The 17,650-nt window shown below is 39.3% G+C and overlaps 2 protein-coding genes across 4 annotated transcripts; both read left to right on the top strand.

Annotated features, from left to right (window-relative positions):
• Positions 1 to 3,892: 3,892 nt before the first annotated feature.
• On the top strand, positions 3,893 to 17,082 carry LOC145436566 (uncharacterized). The gene is made up of 4 exons (XM_080313927.1): positions 3,893 to 4,309; positions 12,486 to 12,651; positions 15,735 to 15,795; positions 17,046 to 17,082. The coding sequence occupies exons 1-4, from the start codon at positions 4,244 to 4,246 to the stop codon at positions 17,080 to 17,082; spliced, it is 330 nt and encodes a 109-aa protein (XP_080170053.1). The 5' UTR covers positions 3,893 to 4,243.
• On the top strand, positions 6,406 to 11,946 carry LOC145436415 (uncharacterized). Of its 3 annotated transcripts, XM_080313762.1 has the most exons (9): positions 6,406 to 7,616; positions 7,688 to 7,783; positions 8,464 to 8,743; positions 9,004 to 9,112; positions 9,616 to 9,815; positions 9,886 to 10,092; positions 10,150 to 10,279; positions 10,353 to 10,423; positions 11,444 to 11,946. In XM_080313762.1, exons 7-9 carry the CDS (start codon positions 10,162 to 10,164, stop codon positions 11,702 to 11,704), a joined length of 450 nt encoding a protein of 149 aa, XP_080169888.1. In that variant the 5' UTR covers positions 6,406 to 7,616; positions 7,688 to 7,783; positions 8,464 to 8,743; positions 9,004 to 9,112; positions 9,616 to 9,815; positions 9,886 to 10,092; positions 10,150 to 10,161; the 3' UTR covers positions 11,705 to 11,946. The 3 variants fall into 3 exon arrangements, with proteins under 3 accessions (XP_080169888.1, XP_080169889.1, XP_080169890.1); XM_080313763.1 differs by having other exon boundaries at positions 6,406 to 7,783; XM_080313764.1 differs by lacking the exons at positions 9,616 to 9,815; positions 9,886 to 10,092 and having other exon boundaries at positions 10,187 to 10,279.
• Positions 17,083 to 17,650: the final 568 nt, after the last annotated feature.

Here is a 17,650-nt window from a genome sequence, read left to right on the forward strand (position 1 = left end):
TATTGTTGTAGAAATGACCCGAGAGACATTGAAGATGTAACTAGACTCGGGTTTCAAAATTGCAATCACAGATCGAACTAATTTGACTTTCTACCGTCTGACTATGTGACATGCCTCCGTCCCCCAATTAAATGCAGATCGATAACGATACAGGGATGCCTCAAAATCGATTCCTCGACACGAGCCAGATGGAGTGCACAGCCCGAAATTGATCCAGTGATCGATTATATTGAAGACGCAGCAGAAACAACTCGCTCACAGCAATCATTTGAGATTGTAGTCGAGGTGCAACATAGAGAAGGCCGGCATAAAACTGCTTTGCTTATGCTATGATGAATCAGTGAGTAAGAAAGTTTTTCAATACAGGATATAAGCTACATTAGATTTGCATTCGGTCATAGCCGGATGCTGGCAATTCTTCCATAGACCTCTGTATTTCAGTTTCAGGGCTCGACAGCAGACTTCGACAATAAGATGATACTAGGTGTCTAATTAGACCATAATTAGAGCGAAATTAAGGTTATCTAAGTCTGATCTAATTTGTCGAATTTTATAAGCTCTCATTTTAATACTGATCTAATTTATGGTTTTTCTGAAAATGCTGCAGGAGAACTGTATAGTGTGAAATAAGTCAAGCTTGCTGTACAGACATTTGCTCTTCTCTGAACTCAGAAATTTGAATTCTGATCTAATTTGAAAAAGAAAACAGAATAGCGATGATTCAAATTCTAACTTAATTTGAAAAAATACTAATTCTAGTTCGATGCTTTTTAAAAGCTGTGTAGCTGTAATTCTAACTCTAGTCTAATATGGAAAATATGTGTAGCTATAATTCTAACTCTAGTCTAATATGGAAAATATGTGTAGCTATAATTCTAATTCTAGTCTAATATGAAAAGTATGTGTAGCTAAAAGTCTAATTCTAATCTAATTTGAAAAGAAAAACTGTAGCTATACTGCTAATTCCAATCTAATTTTCCGAAAACTGTATAGCTGTAATGATAATTCCAGTCTAATTTGAAAAACCTGTGTAGCTATAATTCTAATTATCATCTAATTTGGAAGAAAAAACTGTGTAGCGGTAATTCTAATTCTACTGAACTAGAACAAGAACTGTTTAGCTGTAATTTCAATTTTAATCTAATTTTGGAAAACTGTGTAGCTATAATTCCAATTCTAGTATAATTTGGAAGAAAAACTGTAACCATGATTAAAATTTTAGTATAATTTGGAGAACATGTGCAGCTATAATTCTAATTCGAGTCCAATTTGCAAAAAAACGTAGCTATCATTCTAATTCTAATCAAAGTTGGGAAAAACTGTAGTTATAACTCAAATTCTAGTCTTATTTGAGATAAATTGTGCAGCTATAATTCTAATTCCAATCTAATTTGAAAAGAAAAACTGTAGCTATACTGCTAATTCTAATCTAATTTTCCGAAAACTGTATAGCTGTAAAGCTAATTCCAGTCTAATTTGAAAAACCTGTGTAGCTATAATTCTAATTCGAGTCCAATTTGCAAACAAACGTAGCTATCATTCTAATTCTAATCTAAGTTGGGAAAAACTGTAGCTATAACTCAAATTCTAGTCTAGCTCTATAAGTCTAGTGTTAATCTAATTCAGAAAAGACGAAAATTTTCAAGTTGCTCAAGTCTGGTAGCATGCACAAATTATACTTGTTATTGCACTGTAAGACCCCTTGGTTGCGCTGCGAATGCTGTAAGATCGAGGTCAAAACCATTCTACGCGGAGCTTTCCTGATTGTACGGCCCGTTCTGCTCGTGATATACGCGGCCGTAGCTTGTGTAATACGGGATCAATTCGCTGCGAAAAGTGTGGACGATTGCAAGAATGAGATGAAACCTCGACCTTGCTTCGACAAGACCATTCTAAACGCAAGCATTCTGGTAATTACGAACATGAACTTAGAAGACCGAATTCATATAGAGTCTGATGCAGACACTTAGACAATTACATAATTAAAGAGCTTTCCTGATTGTACGGCCCGTTCTGCTCGTGATATACGCGGCCGTGTGTGAATTGGATACACCAAGTGTGTATTTGGGATATCTTCATCTGGACAGTCTCTTCTGAGAACATACTTATATTATACATACACAGTAAAATCGGGAAAATCGACCGAAAGTACAAATCTATTAGCACTGACACTTTGCAATAGTGGAATTCAACTGTATCGATTTGTCATTTCACAGCCGTTCGTAACTGTGGTCCTCTTCATATATTGCGTGTGGATCTTCTTTCAAGAACAGACGGGGAGCAGGCGATACTCCGATGAAGCCAGGGCAACTAGAGCGAGGCCGGGACGGGAAGTGACGAAACAGACACATCCCGCCGCTTGCTCCAATTTGAATGGCGAAAAACACGGAAAATCTGAAAAGATTCATGAAGGTACAAAACTTCAATATACAATTGTCCAGCTCTAGTATATTCATATTGAAATGAACCAGACTATTTTGGCTGAAACTCACCAGGGGTAATCGTCGGCAACTAGTGGAGAATTGGATAAAACGTTGTATATCAACAATTCAGTGTTGGGATCAAGTCACTACCTTCGTGTCAACAGTCATTGCACATTTTGACTCGAGTCAAGTCAAGTCACGATTCAAGTCAAATTGGATTTTCGAAGTGTGAGTGATGATGCAAAGTCATTACATTTTGCTAACTGGGTGAAAGACAGATTAATTAGCCATTTATGCCAAATCAAATAACAAATATAAAGTTAAATATACATGCAAAAATACGTTGTATAGCTCACGCATAATTAGAACTGCTAATAATATACGCGAGAAACTGCTGCGTATAGCTAGATGCTACAGTCTGTCGTTATCAACCAAAATGCAGGATCGAATACGAAGCCTCGAGAAGTCGAAACAAATTGATATGGTACAGAGAGAATATAAACGCATAAACTATGTTCGTCCGATTTAAACTATACAAGAGGGCGGTAAAGGTGAGCACTGCGTAATGTAAGCACTGAGCCGTCTACAAAACAAAGATACGTTGCTATTAGATTAACCTACTACTACTACGACAACGGAAGCTGTGATCGTTTCGTCTACAATCAGCGAATGTTTGGTTGCCCTCTCAAGTGACTTCGGCGCATCGCGTACAATCCGAACATACATAAGATAGGGTGATTTAATCGACACCGTTTACTTGATGACTTGAAATTGACTCGTAAATTTCGCTCCGAGTAACGAGTCAATTGATATTTTTGAAGCGCCGAGTCAAGTCAAGTGAAGTCATTTTTGTAAAGTGACTCGAGTCAAGTCAAGTCATACGAAAACGTTGGCTCGAGTCATCCCAACACTGCAACAATCGTATCACAATGTATCTTCCAATTCTCTACTGGTTGCTGACGATTACCCCTGACTAGTGTCAGCCGAAAATATGAGTATACTATTAACATGAGAAAATTGTGTTTGAAAGATTTAATCAAATTGTATTCCTTATCTCGCTACGTTCTCAGATTCGAAAACGGCGATTACACCATGTCAAAATGATCAGGTATGAAGTGCAGTGAACTTTTGTTACTGTCAGACTTGTACGAACCACCATTAACGACCATCTAACTTTTGTTTTGTTGAATAGCATGGTGGTGTTTGGTCAACGGGGGTTGGTTGCTTCAGAAGTGAAGCATCTCGATGGCCGCAACAATGTGCGGAGTGTTTTTCAACTTATTTGAGCACCATACGCACTTTTTGCAAAATAAATCTCATTCGCACAAGCCAACCAAAAATTATTATACGAAAAGAAAATGAAGATACTTAACAATGTTTAGTTCAGATGTGCAACAAGCAGGCTACCGGTCTAGATGCCCCTTTTCCCTCGTGAGTGCCTTTGGACATGCAAAATCGTGTGTCGTCAAGTCAAACAAGTTTTTACAATTGGATTGAAACGACAAAGATTATGGAGACACAGCACTTAGATTTTTTATTAGGTCTATTTGAATTATTCCACGTCAGAATAAGTAACAATTATTTACTATCTTCATCCACACTCATCCTAATTTTCATCCACTCTCATCTGCAACACGCTTGTCATCCGCATTGCATTTTTTTCATCCGCACAAGTGAGTACCATCCGACAGGTCGAAAAGCACTGGATTTGTGTATATATAGTTCAATTACTTACGTTCTGTATATCATAAACAGTAGCAAACGCAATGATTGCATGTTTTGAAGGTGGATTTGACATGATTTAATCACAACACTCAAAAATGTTGCAGGTCAAGCGAAAGAAAGGTCACGAATACGAATCAATGAGACGATCCTACATTGAAAAGGTATCAACAGAGCGTCGAAATATCGTCGTTTACAGAGGTGCTCAAACTATTCAGCATTGCTACTCAAGTAGAAGCAACGTCGTCAATTTTTACTCAAGTAGCCTACATGTAGAAGTAGAAATTTCCAAGACATGTCCAAACTAGGTCAGTGGAGGTTTAAAACGAAAGGCCTTACAAATAGTAGATGTGGTCGACGTGTCGGATTGTTTCAGCAATTAATCGGAGGTCAATCTAAATTGCACGTAGTAAGGTTAACTTATTTTGAGATACAATAAAAAAACCTTTTAAAAGTGACAAAAGATATAATAGTGAACAATAAAACGTGCAATATAAAGAAATACTAAAAATATTTTTACTTCGACTAAAAAAACTCATTTTACAAATTCGACACCAGACAGTCCCCACGTAAAATAGGTTGGCGTTGACCATTTTTAGTCAATCTTGCCGGCACTGTCGTAGAAATACAGATTTCGCGTCAGTTTGTAGTTTTCCATGTACAATCGCCAGGCCTTCATAGCTATAAAGGAGGATTAATTGTCAAAAGGGATGACATCTCGGCGTCCTGGGTCAGAAAAAGGCGGGCAAATCCTATAAAGGTAATAATAGATATTTTGTATTCCGCCCATTGCAGTTATGACATTTCCACACATAAGATTGATGCAAGCATATCCCAAAATTACTTTCAAACCATATCTGAAAAATTAACTATTTCGCCTAAAAATCTGTCCAGTATAAGTGGAAGTAGTCTAAAAACATAGCCAGTTGAGTAAGAATTAGAAGTAGGTGAAATCTACTCGAGTACTCGGAAAATGTAGAACTTCGTTACTGATCTCATCTGCCATATGGCGTACGCCATCCGTATTATGTGAGTGCATCGTGCAGTCATTATATCAAAAATTAAATCCGACCATGACTTTCAACAGCTTTTTCATATTAAAATCTGTGCTCAACTTCGATTATTTCGCACCAAACGTTTTTTTTCGTTGATGTTAAGTTATCGCAACAAAATGACCCTGTAAATGCAGTGACATACCCGGAAAGCAGTGAGTTTGCCTTGTATACAGAGCTGGACGACAAGAGCTCTTTCAAATTAGATTCGAATTTGAATTATAGCTACACATCTTATTCTCATCTTATTCCAATCTAAATTAGAATCATTATATTCGCAAGGTATTGAAAATCGTATTAAATGTCAAATTATACAACAACAAAACGTTTAGTATACACTGTAAAAATAATTCTTGTAAAATATCTTGTAACGAGCTAATAAATGCTTGATACAAGCTCGATGGAGCTTGTAAATGCCAAATGCAAGCATATAACAAGCTGTCATACGTCGGTGCTTGTAATTGTGCTTGTAAATTGTTTATATTTTCTGCAAGAAGAATGAACAAAAATAGCAGTCTGTACTCACTCAAGATTCGTCACAGACACGATAACACACCCCAGACACCATAACACACCACAGACATGCCCAGACACGATGTCCGAGTGTCAACACAGTTCGCACACGCCCCCCGACATGCCCCAGACATGTCCCAGACATGATGTGCGATCGAAAACGCAGTTCGAACTTACTCCAGACATGCCTCAGACATGATGTCTTACTGTCAACGCATTTCGAACACACCCCAGACATGTCCCAGACATGATGTTCGAGTGTCAACAACAGTTCGAACACACCCCTGACATGATGTTCGATTGACAACGCAGTCCGAACCTATCTCCAGACATGCCTCAGACATGATGTCCGAGTGTCAATACAGGCCCAACACACCCCAGACATGCCCTAGACATGACCCAGACAAGATGCTCAAATGTAAAAACGCAGTCCAAACACACCCCAAACATGATGTTCGATAGACAACGCAGTCCGAACCTGTTTCAAACATGCATCAGTCATGATGTCCGAGTGTCAACGAAGCTCGAACACCGCCCCCCCACCCCGTCGACATGCGCGGACATGTCCCAGACATGATGTTCGAGTGTCCACCGCGCTACAAATACCCCCTGACATGATGTGTGATTAACAACGTGGTCCGAACCTATCTCCAGACAAGCCTCAGACATGATATCCGAGTGTCAATATACAGGCCGAACACACCCCAGACATGCCCTAAATGTGTCCCAGACATGATGCTCGAGTGTCATAACGCAGTCCGAACACATCCCTACCATGATATTCGATAGACAACGCAGTCCGATCTTACCCCAGTCACGCCTCAGACATGATGTCCGAGTGTTAACGCAGTTCGAACACACCCCTGACAAGCCCCTAAGACATGTGAGTTGAAACGTTGTTCAAAAACACCCAGACATCATATCCGGCAATAGGAAAATGGACAAGACACAAAATACGATGCGATTCCAATGTTACTATTTTTCATTATCATCCTTTTGGTCATTATATTTCAATATAAACTCCCAATTCACCCTGTTTGCACAAAATAAATTCGCCGGTTTTGGTTGAGCGGTTTATCAAAAAGGCGCGAGATCAATACGAGGAAGGATTTGGATTTCGATTTCAAATAATCGCAATTAATAATTTTTATCTGATTCAAGAACAATGGATATCGAATTTAGATTAATTTTACGATCAATATATGTAGAAATGAACTTGAAATGTCACATAACTTTACACTTCAACGTGTTATTCGGATCAGATGCCTACCTTTTATTGATTTGGACTTGGATTTCAATCTCGAATTCGTAACAGGATTTGGATTTTACAATATTATATCCGCCCATCTCGGCGCGAACGCGAATGGCGGATCCAGCCATTGAGAAAACTGCTGATGAACTAACACTTTGTAGAATTGAGTATATATTGTTTGTCAATGCCGAGTGCTTCTTTTGTACTAAATTGATAAATTCTATTCAGTTTATCAAACACTTTCATAGTTACTCTGTTAAAGAAGATGGCGTTCGTGTTTTTCGTCCTACAGACTTGATGTATCATGAACAGCAGCAGATGTGTGTAATCAATGACATTAACCTGATGAGGTTACGTCGCGGCGTATATAACTGATCAATATTTGTGATTTGATGTATTTCAGGTTATTGAAATAGTCTTGATTGCTATGGCTAACGCTGAAGCACAGTTAAAGTTGAAGGTGACCTATGGTGACCGTTCAAAAGTGTTTAGAGTATTAGAAGTGAAAACTGCTGTATTACATAAATTTCCTGAAGTTCCCGCTGACAATGCCAACATTGAGTACCATGACAAAGATTTTGGCTGCGCTGAATTTGATTCTGAAGTGGAACTACGCAGTGGCGATATTTTGAAATTGAGTGAAAAAAAAATCAGGTAATTTAGTCTCATGGTTATACAATTACTATAATATACATGCTTCGTTACTTGATATTTTTGCCTTGCAGAGCCTTCGAAAGTGACAGATTTGCTTGGTGCTGGTGTTCGTAATTCAAATTGCACCAGTAATGTGGATGTATCATTGACTGAAGAGCAGACAAATAGTAAGTTTTATGTCACCTACTGCAGGACCGGCCAACGGCCAACCCGTGGCCCGTGGGCCACATGTAGCCCGCAAGAAGGTTTTGAGTGGCCCGCGAGGTTATTTTCGAAATTAATATTATCAAAAATGGATTGCCCAGATTGTAAACTTGCAAGGCCTACCTAAAATTTTATTAGTCTGGTTGCAACACCTGGGATGTGAAGACTAGAATGTAAGTGACATTCACAATTACAAATTCAAATTACAAACCACGCCATAGTATAATCAAGAATATGAACACTGACAGCTATGGCGTTGTTTTGAATTTGTAATTGGGAATGTCACTTACACATTGTGTAAGAATGTATTTGGGAACACTGATATACACCGTCACGACTACATTTTAACGCCGGAACTAGAAAGCTATACTATAAGAAAGCTATAATCAAGAATATAAACACTGACAGCTAAGTATAGCTTTCTAGTTCCGGCGTTTAAATGTAGTCGTGTTGCGCAACGTTATCTTACAGCCGAATACTTTGAGAATGGAGAAGTCAATCAATATTTAGATTTTTCATTTGAATTTATTAATATCAATTATTTTAACATTTATCCCCCACCCCCCACCCAGTCGCCTTGTTTGTAGCTTGCGCTTCCTTTGGGAACCAGAATTTTGTCTCATAAGTGATATTTTGATTGCAGGAGATATGTGCAGTGGTCTGCGAAATTAAGAACAAGGCGTTGATGCTTCATCATTCATGAATGATCTGGAGCCCTCTACACCTATAACTGATACGCCATTGATGGATGCTGAAGAATGTACTAAAATTCCTCAAAGATGGTCTGACGGCAAGTATAAGGTGTGCCTTCCTGCTTATCTGCACAACGAGGTGGAAAAACTGGAGTCAAAAAGCGACTTGAGGCCAAGATTAAGAAAAGCAATTGTGGACCATCTGTTCCAAGATCTAACGAAACACTTTGGGTATGTATTGGCTGTTGAAGTGATCTATATTCTAGTGCAGCGTTTTTCAACGTGTGGGATGGGTCACAAAGGGTATAATTTTGGGCCATGCACAGCATCAGGTCGGTTCTATTACGTCCTTATTCACAGACTAACGCTTTGTGACAACCATAGTCCTCTGTACTCAGGATATACTGAATGAAAATACTGGAGATGACCCGATACCAATTTTGGTGCATTCAGCTTCTTGACTATGTAACTTTCGTCCACTTTTCATTCAGACTTGACGTGCCACCGTATACAAGAACACTGGTATGTACAGCTCTAGTGCAAGAATATACAGTTCTGAGATCAAGCTTGGCAGATGAAGATCATTATCTTCCTGCATGGGTGAGTTTTGAAGCTTGAAGTATGGTAGTGCTACACCAGGGATGGGCAAACTACGCCGTTCTGTGCGGCCCGCGAGAGTCTAAAGAAACTTTTTTTAAATATTGATAAAATGCGTACAAAAAAATCAAATTAATGCAGGGACTTGATTAAATTTTTCTTAGTATATTTCACCACGATAATTCTAAGACAGTGGTTCTCAAACTGGTGGGCATCTGAATGGGGGCGCGAAGCTGAGCTCGACTGAAAAAAATTTCCCCGCTTCGCGCGATTTGCATCCCATTCATAGTTATTGCTCTGTATTTAGTCTCGATTACATATTTTAAAATCTCTCATCCACAGTCGTAACCTTCCATGCCATCAAACTACCCGTTAGGTTTTTTAGCATCATGGGTGCGTTTTGTGATATGACGGCCCGCGAATGAATTCAGATGTTGAATGCGGCCCGCGAGCTCAAAAGTTCGCCCACCCCTGTGCTACACTATCTAAAATCCGTAACATTTTAGCACGCTTGGAAAAAGAAACTCGATCACAAAATTTTTAAGGAACGTCGGAAAGTAAAAAAAATGCAGACGATCCGGTTCTCATCGCAAATAGAATAAATTATGGAAGACCTGGTCCACGGAGACGGCTCCATACTGAAGAATCCGACACGAGCAGCCCTCGATGCAAGAAACCCCGAAGTTCTGGTCTTCCTGCTAACGAAGTAGGAAATTACTATTTTCGTGGCTTGTCAGTCGGGAACCGCTGATTCATATATTAATTGAAAATTTCAGGTCCGAGAATCCTCGAACAATGAGGAAAGCTTCGCCGAACATAAGTCAATCATATTGTCAAAATCAAGTTCATCTAACCCAGCCAAGGCAAAGCTTATGAAAGCAATGAAAGCCACTTTCAAAAGGCGTCGGTTAGATATAGAAGACGGGAACATGCCAACTGCTGACATTCTTGTGGAGTATCCCCTTATCAGAAATTCATATTAGGTAAGAAGCAATATCATTGGTTTGATTTCTATTTAACGGTAACTGATAATGTTTCAGCTATCGGAAGAAATGAAGCTGATTAACAATGGTCTAGATATTCTGGACAAGATCAAAGAAAATAAATTCTCCAAGCATGCAAGAAGAATCAAGTGGGATCGCTTGTCAGCCAACATTGTAGATGTGATAGGTACAATGCTTTGAATATACAAATTATTGGACAACTCAAAATATGAATTTGTTTTTTTTTTCATATTCTGCAGAACTCAATTGGATGCTCGGTATACCTTCAATGTTCAACGAATCCTATGACAAATTCTTGGTTCTAAACAAGGTTTGTACCAAGTACATGTCGACATTGCATTGCTATAAAATATACTTTACTGCGCTGATAATAGGCTCACAGCTAGATATGTCAGTATAAGTCGGTGTCGGCTAACCTGTGGCTTGCGAGATGGTTGTGTATGGCCCTCGAGGTAATTCTCGAAACATCGGGTAAAATAGCAAGGTCTGCCAAAATTTGATTGGTCTGACCGCGAAATTTGATGATGACTAAAAAATCAGTTCCGACGCATTGGCGTATTTAGGGGCCAGCCACATTTATCGCAGATTTTCGTATATGACCATTAAGTAGAATATCTCGCAGCAGATTTATTCGACTTGATATTTTTCTTGGCACTTCGCATGATTTATTGTCACTCGATTTTTTGCATTTAGTATTGGAGCCCTCCTGAAAATTATAAATACGCGTCACTTACAGAATTGAGTCCAACTATATATTCGCAATTAGGAGATAACGTTGTGTCGTCCAACATGCGACTTCGCTTGTGTGCTCGCAGCGAGATCGTCGACGATGAAACTTTGCACAATAGGACGGAGGGATGTTCACCGAAACCTTCGATATTGCTATATCTAAACGCCGAATAATCATGTCCTTGCAAAATTAACCCAGTGGTATACAAAGGCAACCCTCAATATTTGCAAGTAACATATTTATTTATCGAATTCATTCATTGTTTTTGAAAAAATTTCCCACCTAGCGCGATCACGACATGAATGCCCACAGAGTTCTCATGACATAATGTAAAACGTAAGTCTTATTTTTAATGTTACCTAATTCGGTTGGCTCCTATCGGACGACTTAAGAAAGGTCATTAACATTCAAGTGGCCCACTCAATGGTTCCTAAATCTCTTGTGTCCCTTTGGATGAAAAGGTACCCCTGGTATAAGTGCTGTCATAGTCATAATTTTGACCTAATACATCAGCCATTATTACTCTGATAGTATTATTGGCTATATAAGTTCATACTCTCTTTGCCTTTCAGTATACAGTTGTGTGCCCTCTTTTTTCAGGATAATCCAGAATCACCGCACCCAGTTATACATCTTGACACTCGACAAACCAATTGGATGGTGCACTTCGACGGGCTAGTGATAAATGACGTAGTAGATGTCACACATGCTTTAGCTCTCATTCTGTCAATACATTGGGTATTCAATATCCAGTTCGCGCGTGGTGTGGATAAGACTCTACATTTCTTGTCCATCTGCATTGCAAAAATCAAAGGGCTGCATATGCCGTCTGCGGTCGCTTCAATGTGTGAAACAAATTGATTTGCAGTTTTTAAATTAATTTGATCATTGATATACAATGGTAAGTGTAAATAGTTTTGCTTTTTTGGGAGTGCTGAAGTAGATTTGGCCTCAAGTGATTATATTTTCAGCATACTTCATTACTTGACAATTCTGACGTTGTAATGTAGAAAATAGGTTTGTACTGGACCTAATGATACTTTAGGAACTACATCAGTGCTTGTCAAGCCATTCAAGCTGCACTCCTGTGGAGTATGCTTGGTCTGCTGCACAATTTCTTTTTATACATGCTGCTGTTGATTTTCATATACTGTGCTTGAGCCTGCTCTATATTTCCTGCTGATCTGCTGCTGTTAATCGGCTTTAAATAAATGAGCCTTTTCGCTATATAGTTTTGTGAACAATCATGGCCGCCGAATGCATTGGGTCTTTCTGCCAGTTCAGGTGCAAGATTTGGGTATAATAAGAGAGAGAAAAAGAGAGTTACAAGATATATCTTGTACTGAGTTTACTAGATTTAGCTTGTCAGCTTGTAACGAATTACAAGAAAAATACTGTAAACTAATAATCGAATATACCATATTTTTTCCTGTAATTTTACAAGAATAATTTTTACAGTGTATATCAAATCGGATTTCATTCCCATGAGCACGAGGATGGCAAATGTAAGTACACAGCAAGCTTGGCTCGTTTCGTAATGCACAGTTATCCTGTAGCATTATCAGGAAAACCAGAAATTTGATTACAATTAGAGCATAGAAATAACTGAAACTATATCTAGTTATCACGTATTTGGTTGTAGGTGGCGATCCTCACCCTAGTGGAAGTATTTTCCTGGTTTTGTAATCGCCGATGCTCTCTGGATTCCGTCGTGAAGCCAAACCTTTCGGAACTGGTTTGCAAAGAAGGCTGTTACGAGGATCCATTCCTGAATGAAACAAAGCCTATCCTCTGCAACGTGCTTTTCGGTGAGTTCCCAACAATTTGCATATACATATCTAGCCTAAATGTACAGGTGTATACCGTATATACAACATATACATATTATCCCTATGACAGATTTCGTGTTGTCGGGAGCAACCTTAACATTTACATTTGGGTTGACTATTGTCAAAATACACCAACCATAAGTATGTGTCAACAGAATGAGTTCGTGTACCATCTAAATATATTACATTGAGCTTGAGCGCTCTCTTCGCCCACATCGTTCGAAATTTCATCCCGGTTACGTCCTATTTTGTGAAACGATTGTTGATATACAATGCAGTGATGGGATGACTCGACTTGACTCGGCGCTTCAGAAATGTGGTTTGACTCATGACTCGGAGCAAAATTCGCGAGTAAATTTTAAGTCATCAAGGAAACGGTATCGATTAATCTCAGTATCTTTTGTATGTTCGGATTGTTCGTGATACGCCGAAGTCAGTTAAGACAGCAGCTAATTATTCACTGATTGTAGGTTTTGCTGAGTAGTATTAGAGTAGTAGTGGTAACTGTATGGTTTCTATCGAACGAATAAAGTAAAAGTGTTTATATTCTCACGGATGTGTAAATGGGTAGTGTATTGTACCATATCAATTTGTTTTAACTTTTAAGCTTCGTATTCGATCTATTTTGGCTGATAATATCAGAATATAGCACGTAGTTTTACGCAGTTACTCACGTATTTTATTAGCAGTTATTCGTGTGCGTGAGCGATACAACGCCTTTTTGCACGTATATTTAACTTTATATTCGTTATTTGATTCAAGATAAATGGCCATTAATCAGTCTTTCACCAGCTAGCAAAATGACTTTGCATCATCCCCTCATAATTAGAAAATTCAATTTGACTTGGATTGCGACTTGACTCGAGTCACCTCCAAAAACGAGTGACTTTTACTGACTCGAGTCCAAATGTCCAATGACTCGTGACTCGAAGCTAGTGACTTGATCCTAATTACTGATACAATGTTATATTCCGATTCTCCACTAGTTGCTGACGAGTACCCCTGATGAGTGTCGGCCGAAAAAATTCGGGTTCATTTGAATATAATATAATAGAATATACTATTCAACTGTATATTTGAGGTCTGTACCTCCTAGAAACTATTCATATACATATCTGATGTATGCACACGAGCCATATGTGGGCCATTTCCATAAACTGTGAACCAGGGAGGGCCAGCCAGCAGCACTTGATTGACCGCTACAATTCGTGTGGCGAATGGACTGTTCGCATCACTATTTTCTTGTGAAATACCTTGCTCATAGCAGCTACTTATAGTAGAAGAAAACATCACATGTCGCTGTCGGCACGGTAACTTTCCCGGCCAAAAATCCTCGCGCGGCAACATCTGGCACCGCCATTTGTGAGCATCATCATCAATGCTTCAATGACTTAAGATATTTTGCTAACAATAGAAAATGACTCGACTCGACTTGATTTAATTGTTGTATTGACTCAACCTGTACTCGAGTGATTGCGCATGATTCCAACAAGTCATACGGCTCAAGTCATTCTCCAAGACTCGATTCAAGTCTAGTGCATCAGGACAGATAATTGGAACATAGGTTGAGAAACTGCCATTTTTCTGTTTGAATGAACATGAACATGTTAAGAGTGAGGAAAATTAGTATAGTATGAATGCGCGGACTATGATTTCAACCAAGAGTTGCACAGAAGGGAGTTTTTTTTTGGGTATTCATGGTGTTTGTCGACTACTGTGGTCATTTACACCAGGCCGATATTTTTATTATTTTCCGTAACTGCCGACTTATAGCACGGCCCACCTCTAGACTTTTGTAAGACACCGCTGACGCGGATGAGGTGGCGAGGAGGAGCCTAGGTAAACCTCCAACACTTACGTATCGGAATTCGGAAGTCGACCTCGGTCGGACTCGAACCTGCACCCATTGGTGTTGCAGCCGCGGATTATACCACCGCGCTACCTGACTTGAACTCGATATTAAACAGCGAACATGAACACTGTGACTTGGACTCGATTTTAAACAGTTTGATTCGACCCGTTGTTTCCCGTCTTTGCCTCGGATTTTCCTCGGTTGTTAACCGAATATGACTCGACTAAACTTGAGTGAAAATATCAAAGTATAATTGGCTTGTGGCTTGGAACCTTGTGACTTGATTACAGTCCTGATGATCATCGGTCTTCTATTTTATCTATTTTCCAAAGGCAGAGTTTCAGATATTGCTGATACATTTTCCCGGCTACTAAAACTCGCAGATTTGAAGTAATTCGTATTGGCAGCGACATAGCTCGTAAAGTAGACCGATTCCCGATAAAATGTGAAAGTGGATCGCAAGCTTTTGACAAAACACCTCCAGAACTAAGAAACTATCACAGATCATTAGCTTTCCGATCCATACTATCATCTCGATGGCTGGCGGTGCTACAAGCAATCCGAGCGACAGGTAGCGATTGGGTGGTTGGCGAATATGACATAATCTTGCTCTAACAATTTCAAGGAATGGTGACATTCACCTGCGATTATATGACATTTATTCTCTAATTTAATATTTTTGGAACTGGGAAAGTGGTTCTAACACTTTACTAACCTGCGGAGAAATTAAGGTAATATGCAAGCCTTTGCTAACTGAAAATGTTCGCTGATCCGTACAAGTATGAATCCACCACAATACACATTTATTACACTACTATGATTGATTGCTGGAGCACAAGACGCACTGTGCATCCACAGAGCAATAAGAGAACAACACAATTAAAATATGAGTTTCACACAACTATAATGAATATTATTGGAAAGCCATTGTAAAGTGTCACCGTATCATTCGGTCGAAACGCAATAGCGTAATAACAATTGCTGAACTGCAAACTGGAGATAGAGTTGCGGTTTTGAACCCTGACCTAATCTTCATAGGCCCCGCCCGTTGCCTGTAACTAATGACTCCAAGAGAGCGAGTCACAAATCATATGCATAAGTTGATTGTGTGTCTTAACCTCCAGTAAAACTCTGATACTGTCTCAGGTAACCCCTGCGGTTCACCGGAACTACAGATCAAGGATTAACGCATTCTTTGATATTTGTGCAGTGTACGGCACGATCCTGGTGGCAGTCGGGGTGCTCGAAATCATCTACTACCTGGCTGCAGTGTTGGGATCAAGTCACTACCTTCGAGTCACGAGTCATTTCGAGTCAATGCACATTTTGACTCGAGTCAAGTCAAGTCAATCGATTTTCGAAGGTGACTCGAGTCAAGTCAAGTCACTCGATTTTTGGAGGTGACTCGAGTCAAGTCGAGTCAAGTCAAGTCAAGTCACGAGTCAAGTCACAATTCAAGTCAAGTTGCCTTTTCGAAGTATGAGGCTTGATTACTTCATTGCATTTTGCTAGCTGTCAGAAATACAGATTGAGTGGTCAATAATTTTGAAGCGATGAACGAATACAGACTTAAATATACACGCAAGAAGGCGCTGTATCGTTCAAATATACGTAGAACTGCAAACTACGTAAGTAGTTGCATAGCCTCAGTTTATAGTTACCAGCCAAAATAGAGAATAGAGAAACGAATTGATAATATGCAATACATTACCCATTTACAAATTGATATGGTACAATTCGAGCCTGCGCCAATGGTTGGGGATCGACTATGTATAAACTATATTCGAATTCAATTTCATTAAAACAAGAGGTTTTGTTGATGTAAGAACATGGAACAGAAATTTTGCTATAAGGTTACTTCACTATGCTAGTTTACGACAGCGTAAACTGTAAGCCTCGATCACTTCGTTTGCGGTCAATTTGTTTGTGAGAGAACAATGGAGGCGCAGTAAAACGCACGATCATTGAATTATTGGTCGCTCTCACGGGTTACATCAGCGTTTCGCGAACAATTCGATCATATGCAAGATAAAGTGATTTTTATCGACAACGATCACTTGATGACTTGAAATTGACTCGTGAATTTTGCTCCGAGTCACGAGTCAATTCACATTTCTGATGCGCCGAGTCAAGTCAAGTCAAGTCATTATAGCAAAGTGACTCGAGTCAAGTCAAGTCATGCGAAAAAGGTGACTCGAGTCTGACTCGAGTCAAGTCATGACTCGAGTCATCCCAACACTGCCTGGCTGTGAAATGGTATAAATCCTGTAGCATCACAGAGGCAAGCATACCACCTGGAGACGCGAGATGGAGTCAAATCCTCAAATGATATACGGGACATTCCAAAATGACGCGCTTTTATTTGCTTTTTGTTGGATTTATTTGTCAGTGACGAAAAACGGGTTTTTCAAAATGAACTAATGTAGATCGTCAAGCAACAGAAAATCAAGTCAATTAGTTACTCTGAGGAGTTTTCTCACGGGCAGATACACAATTTGAACGAAATATTCATTGCGTGTAGAATCCATAAAGATTACAACATAGGCACGAAAGAATAAGAATAACGTTCCAAATATCAGACGTTGGCGCGAAATAGGTCAGGCTTGCTAAACTGAACGACAATAAAGCATCTATCGGCGACGTCACAAGGGCATTCAAAGTTTATTCAACCGTAAAGTTACGGCTCTGAAGTTAGCTCATAGAATAGTGTAGCAAGACATCAAACATGATAATGGCGATATTGACTTCAGAGTATACGAAGAAGTTTGATGTCATCATAACTCGGGGGTTCTTATTTCCAAATGTGGGCGATTTTGAGGAACAAGCGGACGGCTGGGGGGCGTTAGCGGGCGAAAATGTTAGAACGTCCAGTGAGATATATTCAATTAAAGCGGTCAAAAAATGCAAGTGAAAACGGCTTATTCTGCATGTGACGTGAAAAAAAGGTAAACTCACCGGAAAGTAGACACGAAAACCGGTTTTCCGAGCACCTACCACCTCGAAAAAATAACCTTTTTTAGTATATTCACCAGGGACCAGAGTCAGGTGAATTAACTTTTCGATAAAATATCCTCATTTTCGGATCCGCAAATATGAGGGGGGTTGAAAATTTGTATCGAGATGATG

This window comes from Botryllus schlosseri, chromosome 3 (assembly GCF_051294905.1).
Source record: "Botryllus schlosseri isolate E-star chromosome 3, Bs_hap1, whole genome shotgun sequence".
NCBI lineage: Eukaryota > Metazoa > Chordata > Ascidiacea > Stolidobranchia > Styelidae > Botryllus > Botryllus schlosseri.

Bases quoted from the DNA above. Each gene is read 5' to 3' on its own strand.
- LOC145436566 (XM_080313927.1), top strand. From the start codon at position 4,244: ATGTTGCAGGTCAAGCGAAAGAAAGGTCACGAATACGAATCAATGAGA. The intron at 12,652-15,734 runs GTGAGTTCCCAA...ATATTTGTGCAG, and splicing joins CCTCTGCAACGTGCTTTTCG to TGTACGGCACGATCCTGGTG. The intron at 15,796-17,045 runs GTTGGGATCAAG...CATTGCGTGTAG, and splicing joins ATCTACTACCTGGCTGCAGT to AATCCATAAAGATTACAACA.
- LOC145436415 (XM_080313763.1), top strand. From the start codon at position 10,162: ATGAAGCTGATTAACAATGGTCTAGATATTCTGGACAAGATCAAAGAA. The intron at 10,280-10,352 runs GTACAATGCTTT...CATATTCTGCAG, and splicing joins CAACATTGTAGATGTGATAG to AACTCAATTGGATGCTCGGT. The intron at 10,424-11,443 runs GTTTGTACCAAG...CTCTTTTTTCAG, and splicing joins AATTCTTGGTTCTAAACAAG to GATAATCCAGAATCACCGCA.